Source organism: Squalius cephalus (assembly GCF_949319135.1).
Source record: "Squalius cephalus genome assembly, chromosome: 4".
Classification (NCBI taxonomy): domain Eukaryota; kingdom Metazoa; phylum Chordata; class Actinopteri; order Cypriniformes; family Leuciscidae; genus Squalius; species Squalius cephalus.
In genome coordinates, this window is record NC_137125.1 from 39,127,646 (window position 1) to 39,154,736 (window position 27,091).

General features: G+C 38.2%; 1 protein-coding gene across 6 annotated transcripts in view; it reads left to right on the forward strand.

The window, feature by feature from the left end:
- Positions 1-419: 419 nt before the first annotated feature.
- Positions 420-27,091, forward strand: part of ppp1r12a (protein phosphatase 1, regulatory subunit 12A) — a 67,385-nt gene continuing 40,713 nt past the window's right edge. The window contains exon 1 of one of the 6 annotated variants that reach the window (XM_079868295.1): positions 420-774. In XM_079868295.1, coding sequence (XP_079724421.1) covers positions 538-774 — 237 coding nt within the window. In that variant the 5' untranslated portion in view covers positions 420-537. The remainder of the gene's footprint in view (positions 775-27,091) is intronic. The other 5 variants (XM_079868296.1, XM_079868300.1, XM_079868299.1 and 2 more) reach the window with 5 other exon arrangements.

Sequence of the window (27,091 nt, forward strand, 5' to 3'; positions counted from 1 at the left end):
GTCAAATAAAAATTGAGTGATACAGATATCTTCACTTATATTTAATTATATTATTACACGGGCAGTAAAGAAAATACAGCCTTTTTTACTCTAATTACTCTAACAGGATTTTATTTTATTATTACATATTTATTATATATGATATATAATAAATAATTGAATACATACTTGCCTTTCTGCTTTTATGTTAATTGTATTTTATTTTAATTTTATTATGATTATGTTTTTATTATTTTGCAATAGCATCTGCTTTTCCCGTGTTCTGTGCCAACTCTAAACATATTTGCATATACTGTAGACAGCCTTTTTCTTTTTTTTCTTTACTGCCCCATAAAGATGACGTTATGCTGCAGAGCCGGGGCTGACGTCGCTTGCTCTCGCGATATCTCGGCGTAACCAGGTTTGTGAGCCTAAACCCCCCTCCCCTCTCCCGTGCCGTGCCGTCCCCTCCCACGCCCCAGCGCGCTGTGTTGGGATAGTGGCAGTATAAAGTATATCTTCCATTCGAGACAGATAAGAAGCGCCAGGCTAGAGGGGATGAAGATGGCGGACGCCAAGCAGAAAAGGAACGAACAGTTGAAGCGCTGGATAGGCTCGGAGACGGACCTTGAGCCGCCCGTCCTGAAGAAGAAGAAGACGAAGGTGAAGTTCGACGATGGCGCCGTGTTTCTGGCCGCCTGCTCGAGCGGCGATACGGAGGAGGTGCTGCGAATGCTCGACCGCGGCGCGGACATCAACTACGCCAATGTGGACGGACTCACCGCTCTGCACCAGGTAAGAGCGCCTCGGAGGTGGCGGTTGTGCACAGATCCGTGTACGAGGACGGCTTGCTCTCTGGCAGTGTTTACTCAGCCCAACACCACCACCACCACCATCATCATCATCACGATCTTCGTCGGGCCGTTTTGCGGAACCCCGTAGCCGCTGAAGCTAATTGGGCTGTGATCGAAACAGATATTTGCTTTTTATGCGCACTGTGCTGGATAGATGATCCCGGAATAAACGTATTTGTGTGTAAAAGAGTGTGTGAATGCAGGAAGAGGACTGTCTGAGTGATTGTCGGGTGTGTGTGTATGTGTTAGCTGCTGGTTAGCCTGTTAGCCGCTCAGCTCAGAGATCAGTGCATACAGAAGATGATCTACAGCACAATGACACTTGAATCTGTTAATAAAGGCATCGGATGAATGTGCATGGGGGTTATCCTATATATAAGCACTGATCCGACTCGTAAATGTGTTTTGATCCGCTAGTCACCATTGAAATAACGCTGAGAAGGTGCTTAGCAACCAGTTAGCACGGCTGTGTATTTGGAAAGAGGCTGCCCTGTGTTGACACGTATGTTGCGTTACAGATTATTGACCGAAATTGTGGCATTTGTGGAGAAAGACCGTCTACATTATGATTTCTGTGCGGGAGATTTAATGATATAAAATACGACTGCGAGAGAGCGCAAAAGCAGTCAAAATGCAGTTTAAAACGAATAATTCGCTCAGGAAATAAAATGTTAATTGACTCATTCTCATGTTCTTCCAGAGCCGTATGCATTTCTTTCTTATGTAAAACAAAAGATGATTTTTGGCGGAATGACAGCTCCATTCACCGTTCACTTTCATTGCAGCTTTTAATCGTACAATGGACACGAGCGGCGACTTGCGCTGTCACTGATTAAAATTCTTCTTAACATTTAGATTTGCCTTCCACATTCGAAGGAAAGTCAGAAAGTTTCGAAACATGCTAAAATTGAGTAAATAATGACAGAATTTTTGTTTAGTGAACTGTCTCTTTAAGACGTAGGCTAGTTTCTTTGGCTTGACTGTAAACATCCGTGAAAGATGTGTCACTTTAGTTTAGTTTTTCCATTTAGGACTGATTTAGGCGCAAATTACTTTTGCTAAGAATTACGTGTGGCAAAAGTTAACCAATAGAGTTTTTCTTGGTATATAGGGAAATTAGTTTAATATAAAAATAGGCTATTTGATCCTATTTTCCTGTTACCGTTCATATAGGCTCAATTTAGTGAGATTTCCACTTGAAGGGATTGTTCACCCAAAAATGATAATTCTGTCATCATTTACTCATACAGGTTAGGAACAATAAGTTGTTCCTTTAACATGTATGAATTTCCTTATTTCTGCTGAACACAAAAGAAGATATTTTGAAGAATGTCGGTAACCAAACAGGCCCCATTGACTTCCATAGTTGGGGGGAAAAATACAACTGTCTGGTTGCTGACATTCTTCAAAATATCTTCTTTGGTGTTCAACAGAAGAAAGAAACTTATACTGGTTTGGAACAACTTGAGGATGAGTAAATGATGACAGAATTTTCATTGTGGGGTAATATTTTGGACACAGACACAATCAACGTGTTCACAGTCAGATTTCAGGGGTAAAAACATTGCAAAGCAATCCTGATGAAGTAATTCAAAGAAGCTGAGTTTTTATATTTGAACTTAAGGTTCTAGGTGTCAAATAAACAAGTTTTTAGGTCTCAAAAAACATCTTCATTTTTACACAGGAAAAGGTGGTATTTGAGGTTTGCAAACCGTAATATCTACGGCCCTGCAATGAGTCTTCTGGGTTTGATGTGTCTGTAAGTGACGGCAGGAGGTTGTCTGTACAGGCTCATGCGTTTAAAAGCACTTGCCTTTTTTTGGGCCGGTGTTCAGACACGGGGAGGAAGGAATTTGGATGCAGCTCTTGAGACCCATCCATGACTGAGTGGAGAGGCTTCTTCCTCTATTGGGTCTGCTGTGTGTGTTTATGTATGTAGACGTGTGAGGTAGCGGAGAATTTTAGCATGTGACCAGCAGGCAGTGAGCGAATTCATAGCGAATGGTATTTGTTTTTAAACACACTGATCTTGCTGTTAAAGATGCACTGGTTTAGTTGTTATGGAGGCATTTAGTGAATAAATGATGTACATCTTCTGTTAGCACTTTAAAATTGACTTGGTTTGACAATTGCATCAAGAAATTTGAATTTATGTGTTGACACAAATGGTTCCTGGGTGTGTTATGATAGGGGAATTGCTAATAATAAATTGCACCTCACAATATAATCGAATATACTTTGAAGGATGACTTAAAATAGAAGAGAAAGTGCTTTCCATAGTTCGCCTCATGTCAAATTTTATGTGTCTACTCAACCTTATTAAAGCAAATTCACCTGTAACTTAGTAATGCAACTCGTATACAATCTTTATTTTGTTTTTTCCATGTGTTCGACTGGTAAATTGCACTTCAGCTGAGCAGTTGTGTAGTATTTACAGATTTGTCAGTTCTTATAAATATGAAGTGTAAGTATGTAGTAGTATTTAGAGGACTTGACAGTTAGAAAAATATATCAGATTGTCATTAAGCAGTCATCAAATATTTGATACCTTTTAACAACTTTATTTGTATACATTTGGTGTGTCAGTGGGAATACTAGATCTGCACATTTTAGAAAGCATTTATGAGAATGACTGGTTGTGTAAAAAGGCCACACAATGTCGTAATTTCGATCACAGTCCCCTGAATTTAATCAAATCATATCAAGGCTGACTAATAATGATTAATTACACTTTTATTAAGTTCCCTTCTTTAAATGCATGACAATCTTTGTGCTCTGCGGGCCTCTTTAGCGAATGATTCCCTTTTATTTATGTAACTTTAGACTTGAACTGAAAGGCAGAGTCTGCTAAGGGGTAATTAAATGTAACAAATCATGTAAAAATCATTTCAAACTTCCATAATTGCCGTAATCTTTTAAACAACGAAGAAGATAATATTTAAATACATTTTTATAAAAATCACCTTTCATATTTATAATGTATATTATTATATGATGAGATCTCTCATTTAACAGTTCAGCTATTGCCAAAATTATGGGATTTGGGGGGGGAATCAGTCAAGAATAGACAATTATTGAAAGTATTCAATTTAGGAATGTCAGAATCAGAATGTGTAGTTTGTGCATAATTTTTTTTGTCTTAGCCAACTCGTTGAACAATGTTTATTGAACCAGCGACATTTTTCAAGATTATTTATTTTCTTTAGCAAGCAGTGTGACGTATTTCACTCAGTTCCCCGATCATTCCGATTCAATTTCAGCGATTGAAGAACAAATGTATACTCGCGTGCGTTACGTATTACGTACGTTCAGTGAGTGAGTATAAATCGAGTGAGTGTGTTATGTCGATGTTTTTAGTTCTGATATTCCAGCAGATAGCCAGCCTAAGTTTTTGACGGATGTGATAAGGTGCATAAAGGGTGAACTATGTTTGATAATTGGGTAAGTATAAATGTGCTGGAAACATTCAAAATACTTCATTATACTTATTTTAGGGGATCTTAGTTTCGTGGCTTAAATAAATTACGTGTTGCTCATAGACTGACATGTTTGGCTTGTCAAAAATGTTACATTCAGCTGTTGCAAATTCGTTAACTTTTCAAAATCAAGATTATTTTATAGCTGGAGAGTAGTTGTTTTGATGCTAGAATTGTTTTATTGTCTCATTTAACAAAAATCTTTAATTTAAACCCATGAAAATGCAGATCCTGTTGTAAATAATAGTGAAAAATCACTTTTTAAAACTGTTGTTGCATTATTAAACCATTGAGGATTTGAGTCATGTGGTGTTTAAGTTATATCTTTATTTAGACATCATTATGACAGCAAAAGTTGGTGTTTTGGTCACCCTGGGCTCTCCCAGCATGACTCTAATGCCCCAAGCAGGCTCTAGAAGCAGGAAATGGACCGCTGTAGGTTACTCACACCAGTGTTTTGACTGAGCCACAATTAGGTTTTATTATTACTCATGCAAAATGATGTATGGGCTGCTAGTTTTCTCATTATTTGCCGAACTGTCTGTCTCAATCCAGTCAGCCCACATATACTCAAGGTAGAGTAGTGAAGGTAGAACAGGGACCCGTTCGGGAGCGTTTCACCGCATCTGTGCTGCCTGCGACAGGTAGTGACCTCACTTTCAGTGCGCTGCTGTGTTTATCCATGGAGGGACATGCTGTGCTGGTTCCAGTGACTTTTGTAGCAGTATGGCTGAGGTTATAAATATCACGTGCAGTCGGTCTTGCAGGCAAGAGTGCAAGAGCGCTAACTTTAGCACCCAGTCAACCCACATTCTGCACTGTTCAAGCTCATAGTTAAGAAACCTGGCACAGGCTTCTGTTCGTAGCTTGGATGTTGTGTGGATTGATGTTTTGAATCAAAAGTCATCCGCTTTGTATCAGAGCCATGACATAGGCCTAGTGGGTAGTTCAGGTACTCATGGGACTCGAAAGCACTTGTGCCCACAGGGGTCATGTTTGAATCTGGCTTGCATTATGTTGTGTTCTCTTTATTTTGGCCACAACTTACTTTGCATCTTAACTTTTGTGTTAGAAAATGCTTGAAAAAAGAATGGAAAAGATCCATAAAAGAGTGAATCTTGCAAAGCCTGTTGAGATCTGGTCCATGTCAATATTTCCCCCCCCCAAGTTTTTTTTTTTTTTTTTTGCACAATGAAAATGATTCCTATTTATACAGCCTTTGCGTTGACAAAATTTAAAAGAATGTATATTATATATTTAAAAAAAAAAATCATAATTTAGATTTAAACAGTAATATTGCATGAAGAAATTAATTTTTTTACAACCAGTGTATTTAGATTATTTTCATAATATATTTTTGTATTAAATATATTAATAACAAACTGTATTCATTTAAAACAAATACATTTTGCATAAAAATGTAGACTTTTTTACAAACTTTGCATTGCATAATATAATTTTAAAATATAATTTACAAAGTAAAAATTATAATAAATAAATTATACATCATTGCAGTGTTTATTTAAATTTATTCTGATTTAATAATTTTTTTAAAAAAGGTCCACAATATCCATCTGGACATATTTTAAAGAAATTCTCCCAGATAGGAGCGTTGGCAGAAATACGGTGCATCTTTCATGTATATAATCATCCCAGTTAACCAGTTCAAGAAAATGGTTGAATTTATCTAGTGGCTCAACAACTTTGTGGAGGCGGTATGCAAATAGAGGCGAGAAACTGCAGATTACGCCCAAGGCCTAAAGCGTTGGTGTCTGCAACACTGTTCCTTAATGTTTTTCAAGGATGCGTGTTTCTGCAATATCTTTCAAATTTACGGTTTGGCTTGTGTGGAAGCTGCAGCCTTTTAGTCCGAGACGTGTCATTTGCGGCATTGGTGGAATTGTCTGCAGTGCTTTCATCATCGGTGAGGTCAGAGTTTAGGTAGGTTTCAGTAAGAAGGTAGGTGAAGACATGCAGTCGTCCTGTGCCTGCATTCCTGCCGTGTCTCTCACCCATCAGTGGAAAGACCCAGAATTCCTCAGCTGTCACTTACACCCCCAGCCAAAAAGGTCTCCACCTCAACAGTCACATTGTTTTACTCCTCTCTGAAATAGAGGCACAATTAAGGCGCTCATTAGGGCAAAACAATAGTTCTACCATTCATTTGTGTTTTAATCTGTCATTCTGTGACAGATGTGCCACATTGTCTCTTGTTACATGAGTCTGTCTGTTCAACAGTACTGGTGTGGTATGAAGATGGATAACCTGTGAGCTGATGTGACAGCGTCCAGGAAGGGAAGCTCAAGGAAATGGTGCTACTTAAAGTGAAATTTAACATCTTGTACTCTGTTTTAATTATTTTTTTAGTCATCGTGTTCAGCCAAAAATGAAAATTGTCATTTACTGACCATGTAGCTCCAAAACGTATGACTTTCTGTTCTTCTGTGGAACACAAAAGTAGAAATTTGTACACTATAAAAGTATTCTATATGACAATATTCCAAGTCTTCCTGGCGAGTTCATGAGAAAAGCATCAATAGACAGATTTGTCTGATCTTTTCAGGAAATCAATTGATCCGGTTCACAAATCTGGTCTCACTGAATCAGATTGATCTGTTCAACTCACTTAATTTGGTTTTGAATGAATAACTACTTAAATATCCATCTTTTCCTCAAATATAATTGCCCTGCGTCTGAATATGCCTATTTCCCTATATAGGAGAAAAACAGTGTGTGAAATGCACGTCCAAACTCATTTTGACTTGAGTGAATGTAAACAAAATAACTATATGGTGATGTAGGCTATATTATCGTGAAATAAAATTACTCATATCGTGATATAAGATTTTGGTCATATCGCCCACCTCTACTACACATACATACTGTATAGAACATACTTTTTTACGATCTCGCAAAGTACGTTCCTTATCAAATGTAGTAGCTACTCAGACATTGCGTGATTCAGACACACATTTGGAATATGGCACCGGAGTCATTTGGACTACTTTGATCCCTCTACTGTCATCCTTTTTGAAGGTTCAGAGTTATTAGAATTTTTCCTTTTTTGTGGAAGAAAGGCATTCAGGTTTGTAACAACATGAGGGGGAGTAAATAATGACAGCATTTTCATGTTCGGGTGAACTATTATTTAACGTGTTTGTCATCGTTCATAGTACTGCAGTGTGATAATCTCAGCAATGTCAGCATGCATTGTGAATCCTTAGATTCCCAGCTGTGTCTTGAGCCGCCCAGTTGGAATGTCAGCTGATATCTGGTGTAGATACTCAAAGAAACACTCCTCAGGATTCTTTGCATTGTTTGTGAACCTTTGTTTGTGTGAGGTTGTTTTTTTTCTTTACGTTGTGAGTCAGCATGGGCAGCCCAGTCATTATTGGGTTGCTGTAATTGACGAAATGAGTGATTCAAAACAACAATCAAGCCATCTACCAAAGAGAGCTTGTGTTGTGCATCTTCAGTGTTTTTGGAGATTTGCCATCATCAAATTTGCTAGCTTTTTCAAGTTTTAGTGTGCCTAGATAAAACTTTTTTTCCCCTCTGGAACTCCATGAGGTGACACACATTTAGATTATTCTTCACAAGAAACAACTGCACGTGCTTCCACAGGATATACTCCATAACAATACATTTATTGGTTTAAAAGAAAGGTTTAACAGGGAGCGTTGTGGGATACTACTTATCACCTGATCTGAGCAGGAGATAGTTTGTATTAGGGCCTGAAATCTAAAACCAGGCCAAGGTAATTTGGACTTAAATGAACCTTAAATTAGCCTGCGTTCCTGGGAAACAAGGAGATGCTATTCTGTAAGAGCCCAGCCCTTACAAAAACTTGCCATGTCAACCATACTTTTTGCTAGAAAACTAGGGCTGCACTTTATAGCAAATTACATTAGGTACTGCAATATGGCTTTGTGCAATTATCAAATAGAGAAGGCTTGGATTTTCATTAAATATATATGTGTGCTTCTGGTTTCACAGTAAAACCATTGTCACTGTTTATTTGCATTTATTTTACAATACAATAATTTAATTGGAATATGTTTTCTTTTTTTAATATATTTTTTAATATTTGTATTTATTAATAAGCACCGCAAAATTATTAGTATTATTTTATTAGTAATTTTGAATTGGTCATTAACAAAATGTGGCTTATTATAAAAACTCAAGGGGAAAGAGTTTAAAAAAAAACCTTCACTTTATTGTTAATTTAAAAAAAAAAAAAAGGTTTGAGTTGGTTCTTGTAAAGAGTTAAACCCAAGTGAAACCCTAACCCAGATTTGACTCTTTTTTCCTAAATCATCTAAGCCCTAATTGGATGGTTTGCACTCAAGAAATAATTTTTTTCAGAAGTCACCATTTTTAGTTTCTATACAAAAAATGCACCACTCTCCAGCAAAATCATCCCAATCATTTTGGAATGAATTTTTTTTCTCTCCCAATTTCTAGTCTTGTGGTGAAAACTTCGGAACATAGCCTATATGGCAGAAAAACAAATAACGCAATGTCAGTTCTACAGAATACCATATTTACCACAGTAAAACCATAATAAATGAAATCGATGAATATGTAATATATCTTTCAGACAGCATAAGAAGCTTTCAGAACCTTTTTATGTCTGTGTAGTAAAAATGTACTACTTGGTTACCATGGTAAACTTTGGTATGGCATGACACAATGTTTTGTCTTGCAAAATGTGGTAGACATTCTTTGATGACCATTTGAATTAGACTAAATTGTGATATTTTTTTTTTCTTCTTCCAATTTCTCTGTATTCCATTCAATTTTATTGTCGTTTCTGCTAAATCATGATATCAGTTTGGCTGATGATGGTCATAGTAATGTTATGTAAAAGGGTGATGGACTCATGTTTTCTCTGTCGTCAGTGTATGAGCTCAGGCCTAAAGGAAATCAGCCCTGACATAAATTAGGTGTGTGGGCCATTATTTCCTCTTGGTTGGTGCAAAAAGCACGCTTTGCCGCAAGCCAAAAACTGATGTCAGTGTGTGTGCTTTGGCTTTGGCGGTACCATAATTAAGGAATTTTGGTTTTTACGAGAGAGTTAAAAGCTGAAGACAGGTCAGTGGTTTTGTGTTAAAGGTATGAAATAATTTATAGATTTAATTTAACATTGTGGGTGGTTTATTAAATTGTTAGGTCATGCGTTTTGACATTTTCTGGTCCAGTAAGTGCAAATGTTATGATGCCATATTTGTCTTAAATAATTCATGGTAATTGTTTTTAAATTGGTTTCTGATGGGGTCCATCCCATCACCAGGTTTCTCATGCATATGTTATGGACGTGTAATTTGCATGTCACTCAATTATTCATTGTTTACTGGAAGTGGGTGGGAGTTGTCAAGATGAATCAGCATGGTAAAGGTTTTAATCAAAGGTTAGCGATCTGTTCAATTGACATGTTTATTGTGTTGGCCTTTTTCCTGTGCAATATTATGCTAAGCAGAAACTAAAATGATTCTTGGCCGTCACTATGGCGTTGTGTAGTCATCAAAGTCTGTCTACTGCTTGATTGACATGCTAATATTAGAAACCAGCACACCAACAGTTCATGTTTTACAGTTTGTAATAAGCAGGTTTGGCCCTGTCAGGCAGGCGGTGTTGAGATATTTTCGGTTGGATGTTTGAAAGGAACCCATAATCAAGGGCAGGAAGTCGGTTTAAGTAAAGTTACAGCGTTGTGTCATCTGTTTGTCTCTGAACACGTTGACTTGTCTTCCATTGCATTTGGGTATCGCAGTTGGGTGGAAAAACTGTGAAGCCCAGCCTTGGTTTTGAAATTTTTGCTGGCGATGTCAATCCCTGCGTCAACTTGGTGCACAATAAAAAACGTTGTGTGGCCTAGGGGGTGAGAATCTTTAGGCGCCTTGCGATCCGATTCCGATTCTTGGAGTCACAATCTGATTCCAAAATGATTCTTGCAACGACAGTGGGGGCGGCAACCAAGTAATGTAATCGGTGTATAGCCGAACACCATGTAACACTGACTACCACATAGTCTAACTCACACTTATGCACAGATGTTTTGTTCTGTCTGTTTAATCCCTTACGATTTAACTGATTGTGTTTACGTTAATTTCCCCTCATGAAAGGATTTTGAGATTTCTAATATGTAGCCTATTTAACCACTTATACATGGAGTCGCATACAGCCGCATGCCACAAGCTCTCTACACAAAGCGCACGTGAGCATTTGAAAGCAGCAATTATCTGTGTTTATATGCTAATGTTCTTAAATTATATTTTAATTGGGTTAATTTAGTGGCACTTTAATTGTAATTAATTTCTCTGAGCTGCCACCAAACTCTGGAATGTCCTCCATTGGTTTTGATGACTATATGGCGAAGCAATTTCAGACAAGCGTCACTACAGGTTCAAACTGGTTTGCCTGAGTATTGCTGATGCACAAAATTCTTGAGGAATGTTTTAGAGCCTGAAGCCCACCTTGCAGTCCACGGACACACACTGATTGCTGTCTTAACCTTTCATACACATGATTGCCAGCATTATCCAATCAACAGGTGTGTGCTGTTATTTGATTGGCTTTCTAATTGGTTGATGCGTTGATAAGAGCCTGTTTTGTTTTGAATGTTGATTACGCTATGTCATGAACGGTAATGAGACATTTATTTGAGAAAATCACTATTGAGTGATTGCTGCTTAATGTAATTTTGTTCAAAACGAGTGAGCGAATTTGGAGTGCAGTGAAAGGGATGCGGACACCATCCTCTGCCGTTGTGTGGATTCGATTGCGACTCTTACCGTGCACAGGTATTCTGTAATGTTTAGATGTAACCAGAACTAAATTCAAGTCAGCATGTTCAGAGACAACAGATGAAACAACGGTGCATCATGGGATTGAATGAGTGGACTCAATAATGCAATGTCCACTATTGTTTCGGACACCACTAAAAATGGCTGTCCTATCATTATATACGGGTATTGTGGGTGATTTTGGACACAGTCCTGGTGTTTCGGTGTACCAAATTCCAAGGAAGTTCTCAGAAAAAGCTGAGGAACCACTTGGGTCTCCCCTCAGACATGAGGCATGTCTTCTGCCCTTGGTCCAAGTGAAATGACATCAGCTTACGTTTTCCTTTGCATGCCTGTCTTTCTTTCTTTTTTCCCCTCACCAGGGTGTAAGGGCAGAGCTCTCTTGCTCTGGCTGGCCAAGAGTCTGCAGGATAGTGATAAATAGCATGCATGGATTCTTAACTGCTTACAGCTCAATTCAAGTCTGTGGTCCCACTACAAGTTTGTAAAAGAGCCAACATGGCCTGCTTCTGGCAATAACATTTAAGTAGGGCTGGGCGATAAAACGATAACGATATGTATCGCGATAGACACGTAATCAATATCAATAAAAAATGCGTTCGATAAAACGTTCGATAATTTTTATTTATTTTTTTTCGTCGGAAGAAACCAGCAAAGCAAGTTTGATTGCATGAACAAAGGCACTCACTCTCTAGTAACTAGATAAAACAGGAAAAGTCAGCTCGCCTGACTTAAAGTCTGACCGACCGTAACGTTAGTCAGACCAATGTCATCTGCAGATTATGCAAGACCGTCGTCAGTTTCTCTGTTATTCGCGTGCTGATGCGCTGTTCTAGCGTGTGCGTTTCTCAGCGCATACATGTGAAGCTCACATGCACTAAAAGCCTGTTTACCAGCGCCTGAATACTAAGTTATCTTTCGAGTCTTATTTTGCTAATACTGTTATGGGTAATTCCGCGCAAAACTGTCACATCCATAACACCAACACAATGCCATGGTATTTAGTTGGCGTTATGGATGTGACATTTTTGCGTGGAATTGCCCTTATATACACACAAGGTTTACATAAACTAGTCGGATATGTCTAAAGTGAAAGCAAACTTGAGAAAATTGAGAAAAAAATCTGCTTGTCAAATGCGTGTATAATAGACGCGTCGCGCGCAGCTCTTAAAGAGACAGTAGTAATAGTAAACACGCTGCCGCTTGTCCTTAAAGGGATAGTTCACCCAAAAATAAAAATTATCTCATTATTTACGCACTCTAATGTTGTTCCAAACCTGTATTAATTGCCTTCTAATATTTTCTAATATTAATATTTTGAAGAATGTGGGTATCCAAACAGTAGCTGGTCCCCATTGACTTCCATAGGAGAAAAATATACTATGGAAGTCACTGGGGTACATCAACTGTTGGTCATTCTTCCAAATAACTTTTATTTTCAACAGAAGAAAGAAACTTATTCGAGTTTAAAACAACGTGAGAGAGTAAATTATGAAAATTAGAATTTTTAGGAGAACTATCCCTTTAATGTTAATAAAACAACAAAATGTAAAGAGAAAATCACTCACTGCTCTTGACTAATAACTTTATTAATAGCTTTAATAAGTATCAATGTATAATTTATAGAAAATAGAAAGAAATAGATTTATAGAAAGAAATCGTAATATTATATTTTTGCCATATCGCCCACCCCTTTATAAAGCATTTCTTACGTATTCTTTAATTTTGCACCTTAATGTTAAGAGATAATTGTTAAGTGTTCATTGTGATTTTAGACTTTTGAGTTTTCCATGGTCGTGTTGACATGTCTGCCTTTATAACTGATGGGATTATAATCAGAGGTAGGTTAAGTTTAAAATAAAAAATCTTTAAATGTAATATATTTGTCTCCTGGACTGGTCCTTATTTTAAATATGTTATAAAAAAATTCAATAATTATCGATATCGACCGATATGAAACACTTATATCGTGATACAGTTTTCAGCCATATCGCCCAGCCCTACATTTAAGCATTCTAAGGAGCTGCTGCTGAATATTTTTTAGTCTAACTAATAGGGATAGGTCATGATGGTAAACTAGTCTATATCAATTTTTGTATGTGTCTAGCAGCAGTGATTTAATTAGTGTTTTAACTGTGTTAACATAGAACCTAAAAATATATCTGATTTGGGTCAGGTGAGCCCTAAACCAGCCTAATTATACAGACAACCCACTAACTAGTCAATTTTGAAAGTGTGTAGGTTTGCACATCACTAGTACCTTCTAGGGCTGCATGATAATGGAAAACTGACATTTCAATATTCACTTTTGTGATTATATATTGCTATATGGAGAAATGCAGGAATGTTCACCAGATGAGTTGAATAGGTAGGCTGTATTTGGAAATAAATAACCTAATCAATCTAGAATCAGTGGGGTGATTTTGTTGGGGGTGTGCAAATTTAAAGGGACACTCCACCCATTTGCATTAAGCTTTGCATTGTTAGAAACCCAGTCATACTATTGAATGGTCGTGCAACACTCTCTCATTTTCCCCTGAGACGGGAGAAATCCGTTATTTACCTTTTACACTTCCTCCTACAATGACGCAAAAATCGTCATTTTGCATCATTGTAGGAGGAAGTGTAAGGGGGGGGATTTCTGTTGAGACTACAAGCACTAGTTCCTCATCTTTCCCAGGGGGCGGGACCCGCTCACGCTACAGACCTATTACAGATCAGTGGGTGGGACTTTACTCTCTGAAACTGAAAGCAATATCCTCCATCTTGTTTGAAGCTAAGCTAACAGGCGCTGTGGAGACAGATGTAAAGTAATGACAATAGCGGAGGAGAGTGCTCAATATGATATAGAAGATGATGATTTCGGAAGTCTGATGCTTGAATCAGGTGTTTGTGGCTACCTTTACAAGCCGCATTATAGCGAAGAGCAGCCGAGGCAGAAGACCTGCCTGCCGCGGACGAGGAGCACGGTCTGGCTCGAGTTAGGGCGGACTGGTGGCGCCGGTGATCTCACTATGCAACTCATAGACTGTAAGATGCAACTACGAACACAGAGATAGAGTCCGTCTGCGGCAAAGAATTTCAAAGATGACAATTTCTCCTGGACGAAATCTCTGAATCAGACGAGGACACAGACGTTTGTGTTGTGAACTATCCTAGTTTCGCACCGCATATGTTCTGACTGAACATCCAGGTACCATGCAATAATTCACCTTTTCGAAAGAAATACAAACGAGGAGTAATGCACTAATGAGTTCGCCAACTAACTAGACATTTTGTGTGAATGTGAAATGAATTTCAAGCTCTGGTGGTAGCTAGCCTTGTAGACGGAAGAGTGATTTTTCTTATAGGCAGATATGCGCTTTCTGGATTAGTGGGAGTGGCTTGCAGAGCTGTGCAATGTGGTGCATTGTGGGAGTTGTTGTCTTTCATACAAATGCGTCCTGAAGTTATTTTTTGTCTTTCCTCGGTCACGAAGGCACCAAATTCAAAATTTATTTTACATTTCGACTACATATATGACCCACTTTAAATAAAAACAATGTTCAAATGGGTGGAATGCCCCTTTAAAAGTCATTTACAAAAGCTGGAATATTATATGGATAATTTTTCTTTTATTCCTTTACTTTAAAAAAAAGAGAAGTTTATAGTACAACTGTAAAATTACAATACTAATGTATTACATCTTAATTTCTTAATTTTCATACGTTAAACCTTTGGGCTTTTGTAGATGAGTAGTGCCACTATTTATTTAATTAAATGGCAGTCTGGGTGATTTCACAATCATATTAAGCCATATTGCAATATTGATTTTATTTCGATATATTGTGCAGCCCTAGTACCTTCAATGTGTTTGCTACTCTCAGCCCATCCTCACACTCCATTTCAGGAATACATTTTGTAAATCTATCTGTTGGGATTAACTCTTATTCCGTGTTTTTGATATTGTAATAAAAGTTTTCTAAAAAGCATGTTAAAATCTCTCCCAAACCTCAAAGAGTATTAAAATAAGCGTTTCTGTGAAAAACAATGTTCTACCTGAAATTTACCCCTCTAATGTGTTTAAAGAACAGTTCAAACTATTTTGGGAAGTGAGGGACCTCTTTCAAAGAGCCAAATCGGAGTGGCTTATTTACAAAAATGAGATTAACTATTTGCAGAGATCTTTAATGATGTGCCACACATCTCTTCAAACAGCGAGAGACTGACAGCTTTTAGATGTACTGCTTATTGCCCACTCACAAATGAAATTTGCTCTTATTGCATCACGGAGACACATCCTTATATAGATCACATTGAAGCTGCCTAAACACAGAATCTTTCATAATTCTCACTCTGGCTACTTGCATACTTTAGTGCAAGATTTAACCCATCTGACAATACCAATTATTTTCTTTAATGCAGCAATATATTTCTAGAATGATATAGAGATTTTACGTGGTGTCCGGTCAGTAATAGAGGTCCAATAGAGATCTCTTAGCAAATATTTTCTTTTTAGTATTGCTCACAGCAAATTATGTGAAGTCCACCAGTTGTTTTTGAATTTGTTGAAGGTGGTGTTGTAGAAGCTAGTGCTATAAAACTGATGAACTGATGCTATTTCTAAGAGAATGGTTTTGCATGCTGCTGAGAATCTGTTTTGCACAATGTCAGCATGCTAGAACCCTTTTTGAGAAGTTGCATTATTCTTTTACACATTCCTGCAAAAACATAAAAAATTTAAATCCTCTATTTCCCTGTACGTTTAGTTGTAAATGTTGTTTACATTTACATTGTTGTAAATTGTAGATGTAAATAGCATGACAGGGAAAAACAAAAACAGGAAATGAGAAGCCACAATGACTAACACAGCAGCACCTTGTTCTTGCTATTTCACCTTGACCATGCAATTTTACTTTCACACACACCATTAAATAATGTTTAGAGCTATGCAGTCAAAATGTGTGTCCCTTACTTAACACCGATAGTTGAGTTACAACGGAGGAACGTCAGCAGTGGTCAGCGTCTTAGCAATTTGCTAATGACTGTCAGCGCGTGTGGGCGTGGAACGTCATGCGGGTTGACGTGATCGTGAATTTGCGCTCTTGTCCAGATGGAGCCAATCAAATGTTTAGAGCTTGTAGCTTGCAGTCACCAGATGTCGGAATGTTTGTTTGGGTTTTACACAGATTGGAGATGAGGAATACAAGTGGACGAGGGAAAACATGTACACAAATGTATACACTTGAATCCAAAATTGCAATGGTACAGCAGTGACTTAGGGTGAAGGTCAGCTGCTTCTGACCTTTTCCTGAGCTTTTCTTTCTTATTTGTGTGTGTTTATTAGGAGTGTTCTTTTTGTCATTTGTTTGAGTATGGGTTTATCAGACAGTAATGGGTGGAGGGGGGCATTCAGTTGTGAGAGTGGAAAAGGGTGTTGAAAAAAACCCTTTGTCAGTGGAACAGGAAGTAAGTGTTTATTTTTTCATTTCCTCACCAAGGCGTTAAAAGTGATCTTCATCCACCCCTAGAGCTGGCTGAAAATCACCCTCCTTTGCATGCCTTTAAACTTTTGGACCAGACTTGCATCAACCTTATGCCTACGCACTAGGCTTGCTACGATAGTCTGTGTTACCGGTGTTCAGAAGCAACACAGGTTACATCACTTGCCCACCGCGGCATTTGATTTATTTTATTTTTTTATAAAATCATTTAGTTCAGTTAGAGAACAGACACTATTAAACTGAACGTGTCTGCTTAATAAATCGTGAGCCGAACGAGAATCGCAGCACAGATCAGCAGCAGGAGTCAGATTTCATTAATCACGAGAGTGAGGAGCTGACTGACAAGATGACTGCGAAATATTTGGTGTCAGAGCGAAATGTAAAAGCGCCTATTTAAGCGAATTTGTCATTGCACTGTTTTGTTGTGTTTTTCATTAAGAATAATAGGCTAATGAACTAACCATTCAAGCAATCTGCCCCGAATTGGCGCTAATTTGAAAGTGAAACTAAAATGCGCACGGCTGCACGTGTCCACGGGCATGGAGTGAGCAGAATAGAGCAAGCGTTTTTCCATAGGAATGAACTGAAAGCGCTGCCATGTGCGGATGTGCGCATTTTAGTTTCACTTTCAAATTAGCGCCAATTCGGGCATATTGCTTCAATAGCCTATTATTCTTAAAGGAAAGCACAACAACAAAACAGTGCTGCTCCACACCATTATGAATGCCCCTGCGGACGCGTGCATTTTACGTTTGTCACGCGTCGATTAACCGGTGGGAAAATATCCTCACAGTCACATCCCTACTACGCACTTGATTCTATTGGGAAGGATGTTTCACTAGGACGTACATTAGGGGTGTCCTGTCCTGCTCCTGGAGGGCCACTTTTCTGCTGAGTTTAGCTCCAACTTGCTACAACACACTTGCCTGGGTGTTTATAGTTGTCCTGAAGACTTTGATTTAGCTTGTTCATGTGTGTTTAACAAGGGTTAGAGCCCTGACAGAGGAAAATGGAAGGGTTGCCAAAAGTGGGCAACCAACATTTGTCCCTAAGAGCTGGTTCCAGTTCTTTCAGAAATCGAATTCACTGTATTCCACTTGGTTTCAAAATGACCTGGACCCCCTGCCCCCCTTAAACAATACCCTATGAATTCATGTCCTCACATGTCAAATGTTCAACAACACATGCAAAATAATCATCCACTCTCCCCGAACTTCCACATGTTTCCCAATGTTTTCACTCTTCCCCCTTGAAGACTTCTGAATCACCATGAAACATTCAAAATGTCCATTCTCTTGCTCTCTCTTTCCTAGCCTCCTTCCTTCCAGTGATCTATGTCCTGTCATCGTCGACAGTAGCGCCGTCTTTGGATGAAGCCACACAGTCAGCTGGCTCTCAGCATCTCCTAACCCTCGTCTTTCAGGGACGTGTAATTAAGCAGCTCCCTGGAGCATGACCGATCATAGGCGCTGACACTGCTACAAGCCCTAAAACCTGACCGGACCCATAACCATGCACATCCAAACAAACTGCATTGTTGCGACCACCCATTATTGAAGCCAGTTTTGCTGATCTATATTTCCTGTGATAATAGATATGGATTGATGGAGTTCTCCAGCACACGTATGGGCAAAAGTTAACCAGTTCATTCCACCAGAAGAAATGCACCTTTAGCTTTCATTGGCAGTACACTCAAAGTTTCTTAGTATGTTTAGGTACTTAATAGATAAGTTACAAAGGTGTACCTTTTGGGGGTGCTGACCCATTAACAAGCTCTTGCTAAGGTACAGTTTTTGCACACACTAATGCAAAGAGTTGTCTACACTATTCCTCTGTGTCAAAGGCTTTGTTTGAGCTTTCCCTATAGTGTGTAAACACCCTGGACCACTATCTGTGTGAACGGCCCTTGACACTTCCAGAGAAATGTCACTGTTGCAAATTGTCTGCTTTATTTTTCTTCCATAGTCTAAATGCCAGGACAGGGGCAGCATTATACAAATGTACTATTCACCCTAGCAGTTTAGACGTAATACCAGCCACCAACCCCCTCTATGGCCACAGCCCAAAGAAGCACACATGGCTCTTGCCGGCTGGTATTGTTTTGGCTGCTGGGTGTAAGCTGAAGTGCAACGTATACAATCTCTTCCTTAATTTCCCTCTACCTCTACCATGCCGTCTTTTTTTCCATGGGAATCCCAGGGCCATATATGGTCGTCAGCGGCTGGCGAGGCAAAGTAAGGCTTTTGCGCTCCCCCCCTCAAGTCCAGCTGTACCCCTTTCTATGGCCTCCTGCCGTAGAGCAGTAGCTTTTTTTTTGTCCTCGTTCACTCTCACAGTGAATCTCACAAAACCTGTCAACAATATGCACATCATATTTCACCCTAAACCCCCCAATTCTCATTACATGAATTAGAATTTTTTTTAAATTGATGTTTTTTAGTGTAGTTTTTTATCTATATTTATATATCTATATATAGTTTGTATATTGTTTTATGCTTTATTATGGTAATTTAAATTAACAATTGTCACTTTATTTTTATTATTTTATTTTTTTACCAATATATCCAATATTTAGACTCCAATAATTGCAGATACTGATAAACTTAATACTTGTGTAGTGGTCGATAACCAATAAATGGTGGATATTAAAAATAAATACAACAAAACCGTTTTATACTACAAACAGTCAACAGTTTTAAATACTGAATTTAGACATGGTGTTATAATGTACCGTATGCGTATAAAAAGAGCTTTTAAAGGAAACTTTGTATTAAGTAACATTAGTAGTAGAGTATTAGTAGTTTGTGAAAACCTGTAGGTAATGAACTTTCATTGTCATGCACGAACACACAGCTGTTGTTACATTGTTTTGCACATCAACACCTGCACGTTTAAAGACATAGCTTACAGCAGCTGTCTCTCTTTAAGTTAGTGTTAGAAGAATGCAAATTTATATTAAAATAGAAAAATGATGTTCCACAATTAAATATCTAGTAAATACATAATGTAATTTTTTTTTCCTTTTGAATTCAGTGAAGTCCATCTCCCTTTTGCCTGATAATTCTTTCTTTGTTTTAGTTGCACATGCTCTCTTTCAATGTGCTGCTGCTTTCTCTTTCTACACACACACTAACACAGCAAAGAAGGAATTCCTTTTGTGGAAGTGGTTGTGTGCTGGTGCGTTGGTGATGTAGAAAGAGGAGGCGGGGCTCTGGCTGGCTCAGGGCTCAGAGCTGTGCTGTTACTTATCTGGGAATTTCTCCAGTGGTATGATAGAGCTGGTCCCGACTGTAGCCTCGCTAGGTGGCCTCTGCAGCAGGAGAAAGCGAGCCGGCTGGGGTGGGAGCGGGTCGCCGTTTACGTCCGGCAGAGGCAGCGTTGTATCATTGCTGTTGCTTTATAAGGGAGTGAATTGGATTTCCCTTAAAAGAAAACATGTGCGTTATCTGACCTTAGACTGTATTCCCTATCTTTTGTTATTGCATGAGCTAGTGCTGGCTCATAAAAGAAGGCAGCATTACGGTTTTTCTTTGGTCGCATATGATATTTTTCGTTTTGAACCAGCCCATTGATGGACTGTTTGGGTTTCGTTAAAGATACTCAAGAGGTTATCATGTGTTCTGCTCGGTAATAAACATTTAGAATGAGATAATCAGTTTCATGATGGCTATAGCCAGAACGTCATGTTTTAAAGATATGAGAACCTATGAAAAGAAAGTTTGCATATGGTTTGCAGAAATATTTGCTTTAAAGTCTAATGCTAACTTGGCTACCAGCTGAAACTTTTTTGCTGTTTGTAAAGAAACTTGCTAAGCAAATTATGTCATGCTCTACTTAAGGACCAGAGCTACTGTACAGATGAGCCTTAACCTCTGTAAATTAACATATCTCTTGATGTTCATTATATAATCATATTGTCCAAAGCTTTTGGCCAAAGAATTTTTTTTTTTTTTTTTTCAGTTGGAGAATACTTTTTGGCTGGCTGTCACCACATAAAACCATTTATTTTTGCTTATACTTTTGTGGTTTACTTTTTCTGTTGAGACTAATAAGATGTGTCTCCGAGCTGCTGTTTTTCCAATTTGAATTTGAATGGTACATAGTTGTCCACTTAAAAAGGGGAATGCCAAGGACGGTTGGCTCTCACACACCACCTCTTGCTTCTGGGCTTGATCGCTTTGCCAGCTGCAGACTTTTCTTAGCCAGTGAAGCAGCACACCTTTTCAGATATTCATGTGCTCTGTCAACAATGATAGATTTTATAATAAATTGTAATATACAACTCATATAAATAATGAGTTTTTTTCTAATATGAGACAAATGTTTACTTTGAAAGAAAAACATTCTTGAACTCTCGAAAATTTGGCAGCTTTCTCTTTTGTGCTTTTAGTTAACACGTGCATGCTCGTTCTAAATGTAGAAGTTTAATGCAGAATCCCTTTGTGAAAAGTAGTAGCCTAGCTATTGCAATGGTCTTCTTGACTTTTGAGTTGTTTATAACATTTACTGCTAAGAATATAATGGTACAATTTTAAGCTATGAACTGTGGGAAACACCTTGAGAGCATTTCAAGCTCTTTGACATGGCAGCCATAAGGCTCAGCCTTCTTTGAAATGCTTATAATTGAACACATGCTTTGCACTTTGTTTTTACACTTTTGTCTCCCCACCAAATGCTTTTTGATACAATAAATAAAAGTGCATAAGTTATGTCACTGACATATGTTGTATGTGCAAAAGAAGATTTTCGTCCTTGAATTTAAATAAAATTTGCTTTTATGTGATGATTTAAAAATGACTTTGAAATGTTTACATGACATTACACTATACATGACACATTGGTTATTAATCGTAATATGTATAAGATTGGGCATGTAAAAACGCTCAACGTACTTAAGTGTTAGTATGTGAACACTTGAATGTCAATTTCTTTTTTAACAACTGCATGGCTCAATGCTAAGGATTTTTCTCTACTAGTCCAGTGCTTTTCAGGTTGGTCTAACAGTAGTTTTTAGCTGCTGTTACTTTAAGACGTAATTGACGGATCCAATATACTGGTATTTACATTCCACTGTGCTACTTTTCCATTGTTTGACATAATTTTGTGTGAATATGTCTGTTCAAGCGTGAGAACGCGTGAAAGAGGACTCAATTCAGTATTTGCATGCTATCTGAGGCACGGCTTTCTGGGTATGTGCTTCGGATGTGTGTGAACTTCCGAATTTACTTCTCTTTCGCATCTTCATGTACTTGAATATTTAAATTGGCGAAGCTTAAAAACACATGCAAACGATAAACTTTTGTGGTGATGCAGCACTGGCCTGATCGGGCAAGTTCCGTCTACTGTCCTGAGCGTCGTTCACGCTGGCCCAGGGTTATCGGGCCATCCTTATTGTCCAGCCCTGTGCTGAGTTTCTATAAATGGTTTGGTTGGACTAGGGTGAGAATTTTGTGTTAACTAAAATGTCTTCATGGTACATCAGGTCTTTCTTTTCCATCATACATGACCTTTAGTATGTTTTTTTTTTTATTAAAATTTGATTGTTGTTTGCCAATGGAGGAATGGTGGAAGAACTACAGGATTGGGAAAGTGTCCTGATTTTTCAGCTGAGAGTCTACAGGGGCTACTAGAGGAAGTGAGATGGGAGGGGGCTTCAAGTGTCTTCTCCCCTTGAAGTGAAGTGCTTCTATAGTTAGATCCAAACGCTTTGTGTGATGACTTAGGAGATAATCACTCATGGGTTTGCTGCTGTTTCACACACACAGTCACCGGCCCCTGTGTACACACACACACTCTCACACGCACACGCACGCACACACACACACACACACACACACACACACACACACACACACACACACACACACACACACACACACACACACACACACACACACACACACACACACACGCGCAAACGCGTGGGGGAGGCTGTACTCCTCTCAACTCTGGTGGATTGAATTCACAGTTCCTTTTAAAGTATGGAAAAAGCCCAGTGTCCTTTTTCTGAACTGCAAGCGATGGGTAATTATTTGACCATGCATCTGGTTTGTCTTGTAATGGTTGATATAGAGTTAATTGTAGTTGTGTGATGTGATTTATAAATGTTATAGCCTCTCTCTCTCTCTCTCTCTCTCTCTCTCTCTCTCTCTCTCTCTCTCTCTCTCTCTCTGTTGGTTTATAGCATATTGTTACCCTCTCATGACTTTATTTGGTTAATTTGACACAAGTTGTCCGAGTAAACAATAAACCTTTCCATAGATGCCCGATACAGGCTTATATTATTTGATTAACAAATATTTGGAGTGGGCTCAATAATTTCGCTATTAGGAATTGCTAGGTAAATTTGCGCAGACAAAAAAGCTAGCCTAAATGTATTTAATAATCTTAATGGTAAATTTCTTTTACCCATGAGTGACTGGTTTTGTGAGATTCACCCAACATTTCTTTAGTGACCATTCATACAGTGTTTTACTATTTGGCAGCAGTTTGCTTCATGACGGTAGAGGGTTTTCCCTCTTGGTTTTAACCTATTATGGAGAGACATCATCAGCTGGTTCAGATAGACTTTTACCCCATGTTCAGGGGTCCGTAATCATGTGTTCAGAGTTTGACCATAAAGGGCCATGAGAATTGCGCTGGTTAAGCCGAACTGAAGAGCTCAAACACAACCGCCGCTGTTCCAAAAGAAGTAGGACCCCCTCTGGCCCTCAGCTGTAAGACTTTCTTTTCATCTTCCCCTCGGCAAAGTCCGTCTCCAGGGGCTGCTGGAACAACCCTGGTGTGTTTTAAATGAATTCCCGTCTTTTATTTATTTATGTTAGTTACAAAGGGCCAACGTGACCAAACTTTTGTCTTTTTTTTTTTTTCTCTTTCTCTCTCTCCACTTTTAGCCCCATTTCCATGGAAACAAGCAGGGCTTCATCTTCGCATGCACGTCAGTTGTATGTTTCAGATCTGCGGATTTGCCTGTCTCTCCCAGCATAGCCAGAGCTCTCAGTGTGTTGTGTTAGGATTAGGCTGGCACATCTGATGGGCATTGTATTGTTTCAGCTGTAATCTGAGCCATATTTAACCTTTATTGTGTCTTTATTAAGTTAATCTATAGATAACACTCTGTAATCAGCGCTGTTAGTCTTGTCCAAATTGAATGGTGTGTTTGAGGAGATGCAAGGGTCACGAATCACCTTCTCTTTCTCAGCGTCTGAGAAGGTGATCTCATGTGGCACTTTTGTTGGGGGTTTGTCATGTCCCTGTATCATCTCAAGTGTTTTGATGCTTCTCTGTAATCTGCTCTAGTTGTTGCCATAATGTGTAACATCAGGACATTATTATGAATGCAGACATGTTGAGCATTAGCATTTAATTCCTTTTGGATACTTTAGCGAAATAATTTTTAGTATTCTTTATATTTCTTTCAATTTTTTTTTATTTATTTATAGTGTCACCAACCAGAATTTCAAAAATAATTTATATAAATATGAATTAAATCATTCAAAAATAAATAATATAAATAGTAATTCAGAAACAATTTAAAAATACTATATTTTATTAATTAATGTATTCTAATTGGATTTATTTATCTATTTATTTATTAATCTTGCTTCAAGTGTCACCAAACATAATTGCAAAAATAATTTATCCAAATAAGTATTTTATTAATTAATTTTAAATATACATATTGTGTGTATTTATTAATCTTGTTTGTAGTGTCACCAAAGAGAATTGCAAAAAATAATTAATTCCTATTTGTAATTATTTTTTTTAGACATGTGTCCCAAATCACTTTCATCATTCTCCATTGATCCTTGAACTTACACCGTTGGACAAGCCGATATAACTGCGTCAGGCTTGTCATGATGCTCAAACAAACAGAGTGATGTTTTGATAGTGCCACGGTGTTTAAACTTCTGGGAAATCATCCTACTAATGGTTTACTTTTAGCTGTCTCTGCATATTACACACTTCACTTTTAACTTACTGACATTGCATGTGGTCGGTCTTGTAGAAGTTTGAGGTCTGTGTAAGATCAGGTTTCATTATGGACGGTACAGTGCTACTCTGAGGCATCACTTCCTCCTTTTGGCCCCCACAGCAATGTGGCTCTTCTGCTGCCAATCATTTTCTTGCTCTCGCAGGCTGATGTTTGGTGGAATGGACTTTCAGTTTGGTGGAATGGACTTTCAGTGGTATAAGTGATTTTATAGGGGTTAAACAGTGTGGAACTGATTTTAGAGAAATGTCCTGATTGGTTGAAAACCTAAAGTGTTTGTGTTTATCGGCATGGGCCTGATTTGAGAGAACTTTCCCAAATTGGTGAAAACTTTCTAATGTGTTTGCAATGTTCAGGAATTCATGTTGAATAGCGCCTTATGGGAAATGAGTGCATAATGTCTCCTCTTCTGATGGGAAATTCCCTGATGTCCTGTTTCAGATTTGCTAACTACTTTTTTTTGAAAAACAGTATGGCTTTTGTAGACCTATCAGACTAGATTATATTGTCCATGTATCCACATTATTGTCCACATCCACTTTTATTATTATAGTACATGATGGTGACGAAGTACTCAGGTCTACAAACTAGGGCTGGGTGATAAGATGCTCATGCTTTTTTTTTTTTTTGTTGACCATATAATAGCTGAAAGATATTGCGGTTATTGTGCATGTTAAAATGGATTATTTTTTAAAAGCATCTCTAATTTTAAAGGGCTAGTTCATTAATTACTCACCCTCCAACCTTGTTCCAAACCTGAAAGACTTTTGTTCATCTTTGAAACACAAATTAATATATTTTTAATGAAACCAGAGAGATTTCTATCCCTCCATTGAAAGTCCATTCCACCAAAAAATGGATGCTTCAAAGAGTTCATAAAGACATTATAAAAAATAAATCCACATGAATGGAGCAAATCCAAATCTTCTGAAGAGACATAATCTGAGCTAATCTTAAATCAACAGATTGAATTTAGGCTTTTATTTATTCACTTATAAACACTGATATTGGTCAGTGGCAGTTCAACCGTAGGTTCTTGACGCACGAAAGCAAACCTCACTGGCCAATGAGGTTTGTTCTTGCACATCAAGCAACACACCCAACAAGTATGGTTGAACTTCCGTTTACAATATTTCATTAGCTCTATGTATTTGCATTGATCATTGTTTGTATACAAATGAAAGTCTAAATTAATGACATTTTTGCCATTTGGGTGAGCTAGTCTGTTATACCCAGAAACAAAAATGGTGGAGTTAAGATGTTTGTTAATTTCTGTCCGTTTCAAAGTCTGATTAAGTGATTTGTTTGCGTCACCACTCAAAAATGTTCATGCATTTTCACTCATCAATGTATACATGATATTGACTTGTTTTAATCTTGGCTATATTCTCCAGCTCATATTTTTTTACAAGTGTCCATAATAACCATTTCTGAATGAAGAAAAGAGGATGAATATGTCTGCTTTGATTATTTTTGTTAGCCTGCATCCTTGTTGATTTGAGTCCAGAATCAAGCATCTGTAGTCATTCAGAAATGAAAATGTGAAAAAAATGGCCGTTGGTCTCGTATGTCTGGTCAATCTTTGAAAGTCTACAAAAAGGTCGGCAGTTTGTAGACTTGATCCTCTAATTAAACTCTTGCTCAGCAGTATATAAATTCTCTTTTGGCTGCTGGGACAGTTTTCACTCAACTGCGTATTGAATTCTGCATGCATAGGTCTATCTACAAGAAGTGAGATGCAGTACCGTCAAAACAGAATTACTCATATCTGTCAATGTGGCATCGACTGTAAGAGTAAAACCAAGACTTAGCATGTGCAGGGCTGAAACCCTCTATTTTTAGCAGTGTGTCACAGACCAGATCCTACACAGCATGGTGCTGACAAATTTGGTTACAAGGCAGATCAGCAGCTGTTTGGATGTATTTGTGGTACTTTTGTCTATTGAAGTTCACCACTTGTTCCTTAAGAGCAGCTTAAGTGGTCTATTGTTGACATTTAGACAGGAATCCTTTTGGGTTCAATTGAACGTCACTCATCTCGGTAGTTCTGCAGTTTTCTTCTTTACCATCAGCAACATGGCTGTCAGCTGCAAAGTTCTGCTTGTGACCAAAGGTGTTTAGACCAGCATCATTATTTATATTGCATATAGTTCAGACACATTAGCAAAATTTTCAGGCATTTTGCTGAATTATCAATAGTGTAGTGATGGATGAAGCACAGTTTTTTTCACAGAAATCACATTCAATCCAAGCTGCTTTCTGTTGGTCAACAAAATCTTTTTTTGCCCTCACACGAAATACAAAGGCCCTGTCCCAAATGGCACCCTAAACCCTCGCAGTCTTCCTACGAATCCGCACTTTCGTGACGCAAAGCCGCTTTGACTGTCGGGAAGATGTCTGAAGCTCGATTCAGTGCGCATCGAATGCACATTTCCCACCGCAAATGGGACACCCTACGGTCTCATGGACTTAACGCACACGTGCACGCGGCAGCCATTGT